Below are 14,933 nucleotides of genomic sequence, written 5' to 3' on the forward strand. Positions count from 1 at the left end.
TTAAAAAATTAAAATAATAATTATAATCAAATCAAAAATGAAATGTTATGAATTACTTGATCATGCATTATATATGGAGCGGAGGACAAAGCAATGAAGAGGATCTTGATCCCACTTTTTTCGTCTATTTACTCATTGCACCATGTGGGAATTCCCTCGATCAAGCAATTTTTGCCAAGTCTAGTGATACACATACATACAAGCATGATTTATGAGATGGTATTGACTATATATATCAAGGATAGTGGGCATCCACTTACATCATACAATTAACACACTTGTTTACAACAAACGAGCACGTAATGTTGTGTTCCACCTAATACAAATATAGTTTTAATTTTGCAAGAGCAGATTACGAAATGTTGGGGCTAGAGACCCCATTTGACCACATCGAAAACTAAGAAACAATACTAAAAATGTCCATGAAACAAAGTGTACGTACTCAAAAGCATAAGTAGGGTCTTAATTTTACAACAAAATTTAGGGTTTTGTTCCATGGTGTCGGCCACAACGGGGATGGAAGGCTACACATTCCCTCATTTGCCTAATTACATCATCCACACTTCGTTTAATTTATCGAAATTGTATTGAAAAAGTTCGTTTGGTACTTTAGAATTGGAATCGGAATTTTTTGATCTCCCGGTTTCATGGACCAACCGGCACGAACTTGTTATGTATGGGACGTCGTCTTCTCACGCGGGAATAATCCATTGTAAAGAATTGTGACATGTCGGGCCTTTCCACAAATTCTTGCCATGTCCCTCTATTTGCATGCGTCATCTCTCTTTCTTTATAGGGGTATAGTTTATCTGGACATGATATATGTAAGTCAAATTAATTTAAAACTCAGAAGAAGAATGAACTAATTAATAAAAAATCAAGCAACTTGAAGAATTAAGGAAGGATCTCTATTATTTAAAATTGTGTACCTAATATTCTAGTTTCAATTTAAGATTGTAGATTATTTTATAGTTTAATGAAGGAAAAAAAACACACACACACTCTCATTTTGGCTACTAAATGGTACACTGGATAGTACTTTCACAATAGTAAGAGACTATAATAGACTAATAGTAGTAGTTAAGCTCAAGTTAATCTCTGTACTCTTAGTAGGTCAACACACACGCACGCAAATATAGAATAGGGTACACTAGAAATCAATTATTATTGATATTACTGTCCTCCATGCACAAAGGTTCTCAATTATGTTTTACAATATTTTCATGCCTTTTTTTTTTTTTCTTTTTTTTTTCGGTAAATATATTTTCATGCCTTCTAGTGGTATCTTTCAAGTGTTTGATGCGACTAAAGCATGAGTTCAAGGTTTGTAAGGTTCAATAACAATTCCATAATAATCTAGAAAAATTGAAAGCATACAAATCCATTTATTTAGTTGACAACAACATGTGTGTGTGTCTATAAATATATATAGTCTAGAACTTAGGGCATCCGCACCAGCCTATCCAGATTTTGGCTCTCCTAGTGGAAAGGGCAGTTTAGCTACCCTGCAGGAGCTCTTAGGCCATGTCTTTTGAAACCAACAATATTGATTGATATTGTGTTTGTGGTCTTAGACAGCCCATATTAAAAAAGATGTATGTAAAAATTAAGAAAAAGTTATGGAACCTTTTTGAGCTAGGGTTTCTGAGTAATAATATAAGCAATTAAACTAGCCTTATAGAGGATCACCTGATAAAGCTCCCTTTTGTTTATTGTATGACACAAACTCTTTACCTCCATAACCTTTCAACTGCATTCCAGGAAGGTAAAATGAAGTTAATCAAATGAAACTGAAATGAAAAATGATTAAAAATTAAGTTGATCTTTTTATCTTATGAAGAAAAATGGGGACATAGAGAAAAATTCATACAGTTGACTGGTCAATGAGCCTGAGCTTCCTTGTCAACCTAGGAAGATGAAGCTGCATGTTTTGGACTGCACAAATTGCAAATAGATATAAAATCATGAGACAAATATACATTTAAATCTATATTACTACATATATATATATATATATATATATATATAGAGAGAGAGAGAGAGAGAGAGAGAGTCTAGCTCATTACCTTCCTCATGGGATGATGCTACCTGAATTTGGTGAGAAGCATGTGGTGTTGGCATAATTGAGAGGACAATACAGAGTGTTGTGATGAGTATCAGCTCCATGAGTTGCTCAGAAAACTAGCATTCAGATGATTTCTTTTGTGGGTTGAAGTTGGAATTTAAATCAAGAGAAGCTAGTAGCCCAAAGCTCAGAGAGAGAGAGAGAGAGCATACACAAAGCACAAAATGCAGAGTTCCAAAACTAGGACAGGAATTCCATATTTATATTAAATGGTACTTCCTTTTTGGGCGCCTTCACACACTTTAAACTGATCTTGTCACTTCCCTTGGTAGGGTCCATCTGGATACAGCTCACTTTCCTTAAATGAGAGTAAAATGGTCTCCCATCCATTGTGTTTAGGTTTATACAGCGTGGCTCATGTTTGGAAAGAGTTTTATTTTTAGGGTTTTATTTTAACCCGAAATAAAATAAGTGTTTTGTTTCATAGTGTTTTGAACAGTAATTAGAAGTATTTTTAGTAACGTCCATTTATTGCAAGAATTTTTAAAGCAAAAATATAAAAATACATTTGATAAAAAAGTGTTGCAAGTTTTAAGAATGTCATTTAAGAGTTTTTTTTTTTTTTTTTATAAAAATTTTAATGTTCATTACTACATACCAAACGTTACAGTGTGGAAACATATAAAAATATCAAATTGGTGTTTTGATTTTTTATCACTATTCACGAAACGTTTTGATACTATGCAAAACAAAACAGTTTTTACCAAATGCGTTTTTTTCACTATTCATTGCTACAGTACCTGGCAAAAATAAAAACACCAAAACAAAACGCATGACAAACAAAAAAAAAACTTATTTAAATTCTATCTTTCAATTGTTGATAACTTTCCATGTACTTCTTTGAGTGTTACGTGTTCTACTAAGCAATTATATCTTTTGATTGTCCATAACTCTATATTTGATCGTCGCGTGTTCAATTTCTTAGTAGTTATCTTTAAGTTATAATTGTCATTATAGAGATTTATCACTTGTTTGACTTCTTAAAACATCTTCATTGTCTAACTTCCATGAGCATGCGGTCCATAATTGTAGTACGTATATACAGATTTTTTGTTAGTGTCTATTCATTAAAATCCCACAAAAAAAATCGATCAATTTTTGTATCATTACACTCATTTCTTATACACAAGTCGAGTAAGTGATGTACCCCCATTATAACTCTGTGATTGAATTGAAGGACACCGCTTATATATCATTTCTTTTATTACTTTTAAGAAGTGTTACAACGTTCAAAATATCTTATCAACACCGAAGGTTAAGCAATGTAGGCGTATCAGACACATATTTTCCAAAAAAAGGCATGAGTTTAGACCTTAATGGAGATTGTGTGTAAGTGAATTGGTTTATTAAAAATAAATAATCATAATAATAATTGTTTGTTTTTTTTTCTTCCTGAAAAGTGATAGTGACTGCTCACCCTCTCCTCTGTGGAATCCGGATCCTAGGTACAAAATTTTGGATTGTACTTTATTATTGTGCACATACATACAGAATGCAAGCACGAACCTGAAAGGAATGCATGGTGTTTAGATAAGTGTTGAACACATGGGTCATACCTGTCGGGTTTTATGCATGACATTACATTCTTAATTTAATTGCATCATATGTATCCAAGAGGATTCGGGTTAGGAGGTCTCTTATAATATTCAAGTATAAAGATAGTTCTGATAATCATGTGTACTTAATTGTTGTCACTTGTCAACAAATAATGTTCTTGCTCTCCCTTAAAGTACAAGTATTTTGTTCTTCAAAAGTAGGTAGCGTTTTCAATGCACAACCAGCTTAGTTCCAAATATCAATGTAATTTGATGGTTCCCCTCGTCCGAGTTCTGACCGGTGCACCAAAACTACATCCTTCGGCGTATAGGACCTCTTCAAACAAGAAATAAGTACAGGTGCACCAAAACTACATCCTTCGATATACAGACCCCTTCAAATAAGAAATAGATATGCCTCTTCAAATAAGAAATAGATATGCGACACGCACACCCAATACCTTCTCTCAAATAAGAGAGGATCTGCTTCCTAAACAATAAAAAGGATCTACTTCCTAAGGATTCACACTTGACTCTGTATCCTTCAGTGCACAAGACCTCTTCAAGCAAGTTGTTCCTTAAACACTTGAATTTTCATCATTAGGGTTAGAAGTTGAGATCATCTATTGAAGGGTATATTAATATGCTTTGGCTTTGCTATTTTATATTGTACCTTGCCTGAGGAGGCTGCCAACTTCATATTTTATGTTCTCTACTTTTGCAATTATTTCAAAATACTAATCTATGATAACAACTATTCTTTTATTTTTTTTCGTGGTTGAAAATATGAGAATCCATCTTTTGAAATTCTACTTTATAAAGCTAGAAAGTACCTACAGCCTTTGATGATATCTTTTCAAGTTACTGGATTGGTGAATGACTGTAGAAATATTGTGGTGATGAATCTGAAGATACATCATTCTGATTTCTGAATAATGTAAAGTCGGTGAAGAAGATATTGTTAGCGTAATTCATGGCACAACTCGAAAGCATTGTAAAGGGTAAACCTACTGCACATGGCACACCAACCTTGGGAAGAAGAAAAAAAAACTAAATCTGTATTTCTGATAATGGACCATAAATGTAAAATTGTGGTGATTTATATATTTAAACCAAGAAACTATGAAAGAAAAAAACATTTAGAATCTACAGCAAAGAAGGCCCTGCCTCCATCCTCCATGCTTTCGATGACGTCTTGGATCGGCTTTTGCCATTCTTACCGGACTGAAATTCCATTCAGACTGTAATCTGTAAATCCAAAACACCAAAAACAAGTTATGGAACTATTAGGCTATATATATATATAATAGGGACACCTAAAACAACAATGGCAACAAGTTTGCTAGATATTTACACGGGGAAGGCAAAGGATCGGGTGCTTGTTGCGCTGCTATCTGATCGAACAGAGATGCTACCCGAATATGGTATATGCCCCGAGGAATTTATTCGATTTGATACAGGACCTGCTGCAGAGAAACTTGATTCTCCATTACAATGTTGAACTTGGCTTACAACTGAAAGACTACCAGTAAGTCCATCCACATGTTTAGGCACATTTTGTGACTCCGGCTGGTGTTCACAACCAACGTTTTCTTTCTTGACCTTGCTTCTAGCCACAACTTTAGAAGAGTCGAAATCAAATGTGATGGTTCTTTTCTCCACCTTGCTATTGTAACTTAAGTCTTTAGCAGGGTCACTCTTCTTTGATTCTTCAGGTGCAGATACCACAGCAGGGCTTTCCGAGATTCCTTCGACAAATGGAATCTGCAATTCAAACAATTAAAATATATTTATATCAAATTCCATACACCCACACCAATTTTTTTTGGCAATATCAGGCTGAACATTTCGGTGCCACTTACTGCAAGATGGTGAACATGTTCTTATACTAAAACCATATGGCCTCTAATTAGAAGTATGGAACATAGGGCAATTTTTGGTTTCTTGTATTTGCGAACCAGCAATATAGTAGCTAGCCAATTAATCATTATCTTAAGAACAATAGTATGATTTTTCAGATACTTCTCTTCAAAAAGATAATTCCACTGGCTGGTTAAAATATTGCAGCTAATGAACTCTGTCATAGTCCTGGTGTTGGATTCTACAGCTTTTATTATGACATGGAACAAATTGCCTAAAGTTAAAAGGAAATTATGTCACCACCATGCTAATTTAAACTTGGTTCACAAGCAGTCTTGGAGAATATCATCGCGTATACATGGATCGGAGCAAGAAATAGTATGTACAAACCTGAGCAGATGGTCGTTTGACTTCATTGCCGCCATGATGTGAAGACTCGAGGAGAGATTTAAGGGATGTCTGCCTGTTGAACTCTTGCACCAAAAGCATGCTATTCCCTACACACTCCTCTCTCAAGAGATCATCCACTATATTGTCAATACCTTCATCTGTCTCTATCAAATCCTTGAAACCATATTCTTTAGCAGTATACTTGTCAGAATGATTTTCTGACGAAGATTGTAACCCATCTGGAATGAACAATTCAATATCTTCCTTTTCTTTGGTCCCACATTCATTAGTAGCATCTTTCTTGCAATCTTCTTCAGATGATTTCCACCTATCTGAAATGAGCAACTCAATATCTACTCCCTGTTTTGTAATGCCGAATTTTTCCTCTCCATCTGAAGGTATGAAGATGCAGCCACTCTTACGCTCGTCTTTACTGCTTTCATCTAAAATTTTGTCCTGCGAAGTAAGTTCAATATCTACTTTTTCTTCGGTCACAAATTCATTAGTATCATCCTTGTTGCAATCTTTTTTTGATGATTCCAACCGATCTGGAATGAACATCTCAGTATCTACTCCTCGTTTGGTACTATTATCTTTTATATTTCTATCAGAAGGTAGGAAGATGTCATCACTGTTACACTCATCTTTACCGCTCTTAATCAAAATTTTGTCATGTGAAATCACTCCCTCATCAATGCAAATGTCCTTCACAACATGATAAAAACTCTCTTTGTAACACACTATCAATTCTGGCAATTCACATTCCATAACATTTTTATCGGTGTAAAATTCTGCATCCTTGTCAAATGATTCTAATTTGCTAGAAGGAATGGAAGAGGGTGTGACAGAATTTTTGGCCTCAATATCATCACCTTCAGTAAAATTGTCAACCACCATAGAACATTCAAGTTTGGGAGGGTTAGAAAATCTATCTCTATCATTAGTCTTAGATGCTGACGGAACTGAATCGCTCTCACTGTCCTTTAGATCACACAAGATTCCAATCCGATTTTCCTTAACGATTGCCTCTTCTCCAGCTGTGTCAAAAGCACTGTTGTTGTACTCAAATGATTTAGAATCAGTCTTAAAGACTAGAGTTGAATTACAAAACAATGGTTCACTATCTGCTGGTACATTTACATCTTGATTTTGAAACTCTGGAAAAAAAATTAAAAAAGAAAGAAAGAGTTCAAATTCTGTACTATCTTGAAATGAAAACAAAAAACAAAAAACAAAAAAATAAAACATAAAATCAAAAAAATAAAAAAAATAAAAATCAAGAAAGTATGACTAAATTAACAATTTATATGACATGGCAGTAACTGAAGACGAAATACAAACAATAAAGATACAATGGCACTTGATCCATCTAAATGATGAGGAATGCATGATTATCAGAAAGTGAGTGCGAAGCACATAGAATATATTACAACTACTAAAGATTAGCAGTAGTTTACCCAAACCTTAGCATGCATATATATATTTAAGTGGCAATGGAAATGACATGTCATATGAGAAGGGGACTTATTTAGAAGGATTATAAAGAATGTCAGAAACAGCAGCACTCAAAATAAATGAAACAATTACAGGGTGACAGGACAATTTGGAATGTGGCTGACACTCTGGGGGTGTGTTTACAGGGTCTGGTGGGAATGTTCACATGCTGATAACAGCGTCTTTGATGATTGTTAACTTGTTATTTTGCTGGCTTTTCCTTTCGTTTATTGCTGTAAGCTAGCTTTTGGAAATGGGATTTTTCAATTCCTTTGTGTATCTAGAGAGGAATGCCACTCTGTTTTTTTAATAATAGGAGCTCAGGAAATATATATATAATAAATGAAAAGATAGTGATGCTACCACGCTTCATGGTTTCAATGGGTTGGGATGGCCAGAAGAATTCTTAGCAGCTGCAAAGCAAACATCCACTACCCCGGCAGTTGGCAGATCTGACCCACTGGGACCTTGCTAATCAAAATGAATGACACAGTAAAGCAAGATGCAATTCCAAATTCAACCTGCAAATGTTTTATAAACAGGAAATAACAAACGAGTATATGAGTCCCAAGTTGTTAAAGTGAATTAACCAATTTCAGCTCGTGAAACAAAAGCAAAACACATACATCGAAACATTGAAACTTATTAGGTAACAGCAGTAGTTTCTCACAAATGGATAATTCGGGCACAATTTTGACATTCCTATATGAATAGCGTCTTTCAGTAAACAAGGATGAAATGCATCACTATTGAAGACCAAGTTTGTAAACAAGAGATTCATACAACAATTGAGAGAAAAAGAGCAAAGAATCATCTGACTGGCCAAAAAAATCACCAAGAAGATCTGCTCAACAATCTTAATGTCATATTAGGAGAGGAGCACTAGGCTCATAGTGGAAAAAATGCCTTTGATTCAAAGCCACTAGAAATAATTAACTACACGGAGCAAGTGCAAATTATAAGAAAGAAATGGGAGCTGAAGCCAATTTTAGTTGAATAACCTTGAAACTCAAACAAATAAAGAAAGACAATTGCTGCTCCCTTGGATCACTATATCAAATATTAAAACGAAATGGAACTAAATAAATTATCAAACAACGATAATTTAAACTAGTGAAACAATGCTTAACAAAAAATGATGCAGCAATGAGAATAAATTGCAGATGAACAAGAAAAGTTTGGATCAATCCATTTTCAAACAGAATAAGATCTACTTGTAATATTCACTGTATTTTGTGCTGCTTGTTTTCAAAGCAATGAGAATAAATTGCAGATGAGCAAGAAAAGTTAGGATCAATCCATTTTCAAACAGAATAAGATCCACTTGTAATGTCCACTGTATTTTGTGATCCTTTTTTTAAAACCTTCATTTCGTTCTAGCTAAAATCTTATAAGCAAGTTGGCAGGGCCCAAGTTTCAGACTGTCTGATTGTCCCTGAAAATGAGATAAAATTGAAACGATACAAATACTAAGAAGATTAGCATGGGCCCTACGCAATGATCACGGCCACAAACAAAACAAAAACAAGCAAACGGGTGAGCGAAAGGGAACTAATAAGTTCTGGAAACTAGACTAAATACATCAGTATACATACAGATTAACCCATTGGCCTTGCAAGGTTTTGGGATTTAACCAAATGGAATCCTTTATTTTATGCATAGAAAAAGAAAAAGAATAGAGAAAGTCAAACTTTACTTTTCAAAAAGTCCAAAAACCATTAACAGTTACAATATAACACAACTTTTAAAACAAATCCATTAGTGGCGCCTTTTGAAACAATTCCATCATATTTTTTTGTCTGTTACTTCTCACCAGATCTAACCCATTTGTCTCTAGGCTCTAGGGGTTTACCCAAACAGGTCTCTACACAATCTCATATAATACAAAGTAAAGTTGGTAAAGATCAAAATGATCAAACCAGAAAGATCTCAATCATATCCCAACACCTCACATTATCACAATCCTGAAAAAGAATATTTAGTGCAAGAGGGACCATTGGAAAAATAAATAAATAAAATAAATAAAAGAGAGAGAGAAGAAAGTAATTTTATACAAAAATAAAATTACAATACCTATTTGATCCATAAACAAAAATAACTGCTTTCTCCTCATTGCTTCATAGTATCCAATGGCATATAATTCCACTGCAAAATTAATTAAGCAAATAATTATCAAATTCAATATAAAAATTTGTGGACAAATTGGAAGAAAATAAAAAACAAATAAAAAAGAGGAAAATAACCCGTATAGATCTATGGAAATGTGAAAAGAAGATCAAATGAGAGAAAAAGTCATATATATGCGTGCATAATAAAGCCTAACTCGTTGCACAGTAACGAAGAAATAGAGAATTGATGAATCTAACTAAACTAATTCTCAGAGAGCGACCATGTAAAAATATTACCGTTCTAGACAGAAGACTGAAATTAATGGAGGAGTACGGAAAGCAGATAAGGGTCCCCTCTATATATATAGATACACACACGTATACCTCTCTGTAAGAGACTAATAAATGGCCACTTTAAACCATTAAACAATCGCCTTCAGAAAAATTAAAGTTTGACAGATATCATCACCATCTCTCACCTGTAAACTTTTCGTTTCCGCCACCGTATGCGACTGTAACCTCCTTCTCCGGGACGCAATCTCCGGCTTATTCAGCGGCAATGTCGTCGTTCGGTCTAGATCTAACTCGTCGATTATGCGAATTCAAGGCCACGTTGGTCCAAAGCAATGCACTCTTGTGTTTGTTCATCAGTCATATATGTATGTATGTATATGTCTCAGTTGACAACTGACGGAAAGTCTGACGTTGCGACCGGGAAATCTGTGTTTTTCTGATTGATGATCCGCCGGAAAGCAACTTCGCCGCCAAACACCTCCTCTTCCTCCGCTGAAAAACCAGATGTTTTTCGATCTAGATTGAACTTGTCAGCTCGAGCGAATTGAAGGTAATCTGAAACAGAACCCTAAACTTCATACTCTCTCTCACACACACACATATATATATAACTATGGCAAGCTGAGAAATGCCGGAGACTCTGACATTGTGGCCGTGGAATATTGTGGTATTGTGATGATTGGAGCGAAACAAAAATTATTTAAAAAAGGCCAAATGAAAGTCAAAGTAAGTTTGTTGAGAGAGGAAGTTTGTGGATTGTTTGGGTGATGGGAAAAGTGACGAGAAAAGGATAGAAAAAGACGAAGAATCATAGTCAGGTGAGGTTCATGGGGATTGAGTTAGTAGTACACCTCATCAGTCATGAGTCATGACAAATGGGTTGAGGATTTTAGTATTTATTTTTCGGGATTTTTTATAAATTTTTTATTCATACGAGAATCATTTATTTATGGGACCCAAATTTACATGTCCTCTCCGCTCTTTCCCCTTTTTATTTTTTTCTAATTTTTTGATATTGCAACACATTTTGCTTACCAAAATATTAATTATATACACAATTTTATTATATTTTTTCTTTAAAGCAAGTTTATCGACACATAACATACGCACCATTCAAGTCTGAAATATAATTCAATAGCGAGACCAACTTATTTTTTGGATCCTTGTCAAAATTGCTATGTCTGTGTATAATTTTGATTTTTTTGAATATATATACATACATTTTTATTTTTTATTTTTGATATTGCAAGTTTTGCAACACATTTTACTTACCAAAATATTATTTATATACAATTTTTTTCCTTTCCTCAATATATACACATATACATATCAAATACATTTTTGTAAAATTTTAGGTCAGTTTTGACATAATGATCTGATTTGAATTTTTATTTTCCTGAATATATATACATACATTTTTATTTTTTATTTTTGACATAACATAGGAAAAAAATTAATTTATTTTACATTCTATGTTTGGAAATGGAGTAAGTGTTACCCCAACTTTTTAAAAAGGATTCTCAATTAATCCATGTCTTCCTTTTAAATTTCCACAACTGGCTTTTTGAAATTTAAAATATGCTAGATCATTAATTATCAAACGTTAACATAATTCAAGAAAGTTTAAATATATATATATATATATATATATATACACTAACTTTCTTTCAGAACATGCTAAGAAGAAGAGAATTATTTTAAGAGAGATGAAGAAATTTGGTAAAAAAATCTCTCTCGTATTTTAATGATTTTCAAATTTATTTTATGGTATCTCAAAATCTATGTTTGACTCTTGCATTTCCTTGCGAATTTGAAATATTTTTCAATGTAATTAATAATTACTGTTCTTGCTTTTTTAAAATTCAAATTTTTAAATTATAACATCTTTTAATTATTGTGTTTTCTATTTTTTTTGTTAATATCTTATAAGTTGACAATTTTTAATCATATCCATATATATTATTATATTCTACATTAAATATGTATGATATGAAGGTAGTATCTATTAAGCAATTAAATTTCACTCACCAATATTTACGATCAATCGGTACAACTGTACAAGTTGAAGAAGTAAATGTCCAACCCGCCCAAATAATTATAAAAATTAAAGTTATTTCTTCTGCAAATTTATTACCACCTACCAGACACAAACGGAGGCTTTCTAGTGGGGTCCATCCACCGTATTCACGTGCTCATTGCACCACACGTGTCCACTAAATGCATGTTATCAGCTATTGTGTGCGTTGAAATGGAAGTTTTTTTTTACTTTATACAGTGACGTTTCATTATTCAATTGCCCAACGACAAGATTGTACATACTCCATCATTTTCTATCAATGAAGATTAGTAACAATGTACTCGAGGATACGGAGTGGTTGGCCGGTTAGATTTTGGTGTTTTGCGAATTCAACGTTTAGGTTTTGGGTTCTCCAAGTGTTGTTTGTGATTAGTTTTTATTATTTTTATAGTGATTTATTTGGTTAGAGTGGAGAGATGCCCTTTCGGATTCTTAGAAATTAATCAGAATGTTGAAGCTTTTCGGGTCCTTAAAAATTAGTCAGAATGTTGAGGTCGTATCTTTCCAGATATCTCGGATTAAAAAAAAAAAAATTGTACTTGAGGAAAAAGATAATCATTCCAACAATCTTATTCTTTTTTATTTTTGTGTCTAGAGTGACTTAATTGGTTGGGGTTTAGTTTCTGGAGCATGTGTGCCATATTTGAGTTTCCCCTCCCCCTATATATAATAATGATTTAAGAACCGAATTTCATAGTAATAAAATTCAATTTATGTGAGTGGAGTGATGGATCCAACCTTAGTAAATCAGCGCTTTAAAAAATATATATTTGAGTTGCTTTTTTGTTTTTGATCATTTTAGGGCTGGCTATGGAAGAAAAAAGAAAGCAGCAAAAGCTATTAATTAAGCTCCTCTTTTGAACTATGTGTTTGTGTTTGAGGTTCTAATCAATGATTTGTTTTTAGGACTCGGTTGATGTCTATTTTTTTTCATTGACAAATATCTTTTTCCCTCACAAAATATATTTTTTCTTCTCATCTCTAATGTGAAATGAATTATTCAATCATTTATTTAACTATATAATTTATGTACAGCCTTTTTTTATTAATTTTTTTAGTTTTTAGTTTTAAAAGAAACTCAAAACATGCCATCTCATGAAAACTTGATTCAATCTAACAATGATTCAATATTATCAACTATATAACTTGTCTTTGAATTTTTATGAGTTGTGAAGACTTTTTTCTTTCTCTTTTTTCCTTTTAAGTTGATCCGTTGATTCTAAGTGGAGCCTTGGAATATTACTTTAATTCTAAATTTGAACCCTCCACTGGGACCCGTGTTCAAATCTCCCTTCACGCTCTAAAAAATAGTGTTCGACTTCATTTGAGTTTGCTGTTGAATCATTTAAAAAGATTTTTATTTCAAATTTTAATTTTAAATGTGTTTGATAATTATTAAAAGTATTTTTAATAGTTATCAATTTTTAAATAAAGGTTTCATATTTTAGATTATAATTATTATTTTTAAAATAATTTTATTCATTTTTTTTATTTCTTATAAAGATAATTCCATCCGGTCTTTTATAAAGTCATGTAATATCAAATATAGTAACACTCAATTAAAAAAAAACATTATTGTAAAATTAACAATAGAAAATCAAACAAATTAAAAAGTACTTTAATTGTGAAAAGTACTTTGTATAACGTATCAGCAAATAACTAAAATGTTTTTTACTAACAACAATTTTATAGCTCAACTGATTAAAAAAAGAAAAAAAATTCTAACAACCATGCCCTAAGTCTAGTTAGAATATGCTTCAAAATTAAATTGGTATCTTTTAATAAATTTTCTTAAACAGTCTTTAAATTTATTAGTTTCCTAATTTATAATATAAACAATAAGTTGCTTGATTATTGGGAGGAGAATTATAATTTCATCTTGAGTGGTGATTTAAGGACCGAATCCCGAGATTGTCGAATTCAATTTAGGGAAAATTAAAATTTTGTGATCAAATCTAAACAAAATTGCTGTAAAATAATCCTAAAATCAAGAAAAGATAAATAATCACAAATTTTAAAAACTAACATGATAAGGTTAATATAGAAACCCTAATTTTTAATTGGTATATATATCTCGACCATACATGAAAGTATGTCAATTCAAATAAACTAATTATGACAAATCAGTGGTAGTAGAATACCGATGATAAGGTTAATAAAGAAGCCCTAATTTTTAATTGGTAGGCTGCAAATTAAAAAAAAAAAAAGGAAAAAAATAGAACGAGAAAGAGAAAGAGAAAGAGAAAAAGAGAGGGTAATAAATTAAGCAATTTTGTCATCTAAAACTGTTTTTAGAATATTTAATAAATAAATGTGTTTTTTTACCAAATTATCCTTGAATGGTTACTTATTAACAATTAAGTTTTAAAATTTGTGACTATTTTTTTTTTTTTTCCTTTTTTTTCCAACTACCATTTTCTACCAAAATTTAATTTTCTCTTTAATTTATGTGAGAAAAGTGGTGTCTTTAAATCATTAAATTTTGCGACAACAAGTCATGAGTTCCTATTTTACAATCATTGGATCTCATACAAATCATCCACATGATGGATTGATTAAACATTTATATGATCAAACAATATGGGTACTTCAACTAAGCAAGGTGGTTTTATGGGTTGAGTGTAACCCCCTGAACATTAGGCTCAAGGATTGAATACCACATTAAATTCAGACTTGATTTGGGACCTACAAGAGGCTGGTCTATTTAACTTAGTGGTCTAATTCAATAATAACTAATGCATTTTTATCTGGTCATTTTTTCATCAAAGAGTCTGTATTTAATTTGTTCATTAAGTGTTAATGATTCAAGACCATCTAATTTTTTCATCTGAAATTCTGTATTTAACTTGTCCATCAAATGTTAATGATCCAAGACCATCTAATAATTTCTCATCTTGTAGTGTGCAATAAATGAAATATTTTGAATATTTTGAATTTATTTAATTTTATTTTTATTATGAACAAGTAATTGGACAAAAATAAATAGTTGGACATACATATTCTTAAATCTTGCTTAATTTAATCACTAATGAAAAAAAAAAAAAACCATA

The 14,933-nt window shown here is 32.3% G+C and overlaps 1 protein-coding gene across 3 annotated transcripts; it reads right to left on the reverse strand.

Annotated features, from left to right (window-relative positions):
• Positions 1-4,657: 4,657 nt before the first annotated feature.
• Positions 4,658-10,672, reverse strand: LOC132294758 (uncharacterized). 3 transcript variants are annotated; one of them, XM_059792731.1, is made up of 6 exons: positions 9,992-10,672; positions 9,478-9,549; positions 7,768-7,925; positions 5,911-7,067; positions 5,015-5,424; positions 4,658-4,908 (listed from the first exon to the last, which is right to left on the reverse strand). In XM_059792731.1, the coding sequence occupies exons 3-6, from the start codon at positions 7,775-7,777 to the stop codon at positions 4,800-4,802; spliced, it is 1,686 nt and encodes a 561-aa protein (XP_059648714.1). In that variant the 5' UTR covers positions 7,778-7,925; positions 9,478-9,549; positions 9,992-10,672; the 3' UTR covers positions 4,658-4,799. The 3 variants fall into 3 exon arrangements, with proteins under 3 accessions (XP_059648714.1, XP_059648715.1, XP_059648713.1); XM_059792732.1 differs by lacking the exons at positions 9,478-9,549; positions 9,992-10,672 and adding an exon at positions 8,031-9,408; XM_059792730.1 differs by lacking the exons at positions 7,768-7,925; positions 9,478-9,549; positions 9,992-10,672 and having other exon boundaries at positions 4,659-4,908; positions 5,911-7,761.
• Between the last annotated feature and the right edge of the window lie 4,261 nt (positions 10,673-14,933).

This window comes from Cornus florida, unplaced genomic scaffold, assembly GCF_030987335.1.
Source record: "Cornus florida cultivar Cherokee Brave unplaced genomic scaffold, ASM3098733v1 CherokeeBrave_3.0.0_Hap2_Chr02, whole genome shotgun sequence".
NCBI classification, from domain to species: domain Eukaryota; kingdom Viridiplantae; phylum Streptophyta; class Magnoliopsida; order Cornales; family Cornaceae; genus Cornus; species Cornus florida.

Bases quoted from the DNA above. Each gene is read 5' to 3' on its own strand.
- LOC132294758 (XM_059792730.1), bottom strand. From the start codon at position 7,158: ATGTTTTATTTTTTTGTTTTTTGTTTTTTGTTTTCATTTCAAGATAGT. The intron at 5,425-5,910 runs GTTTGTACATAC...TTTGAATTGCAG, and splicing joins TCAAACGACCATCTGCTCAG to ATTCCATTTGTCGAAGGAAT. The intron at 4,909-5,014 runs GTAAATATCTAG...TTGGATTTACAG, and splicing joins CGATCCTTTGCCTTCCCCGT to ATTACAGTCTGAATGGAATT.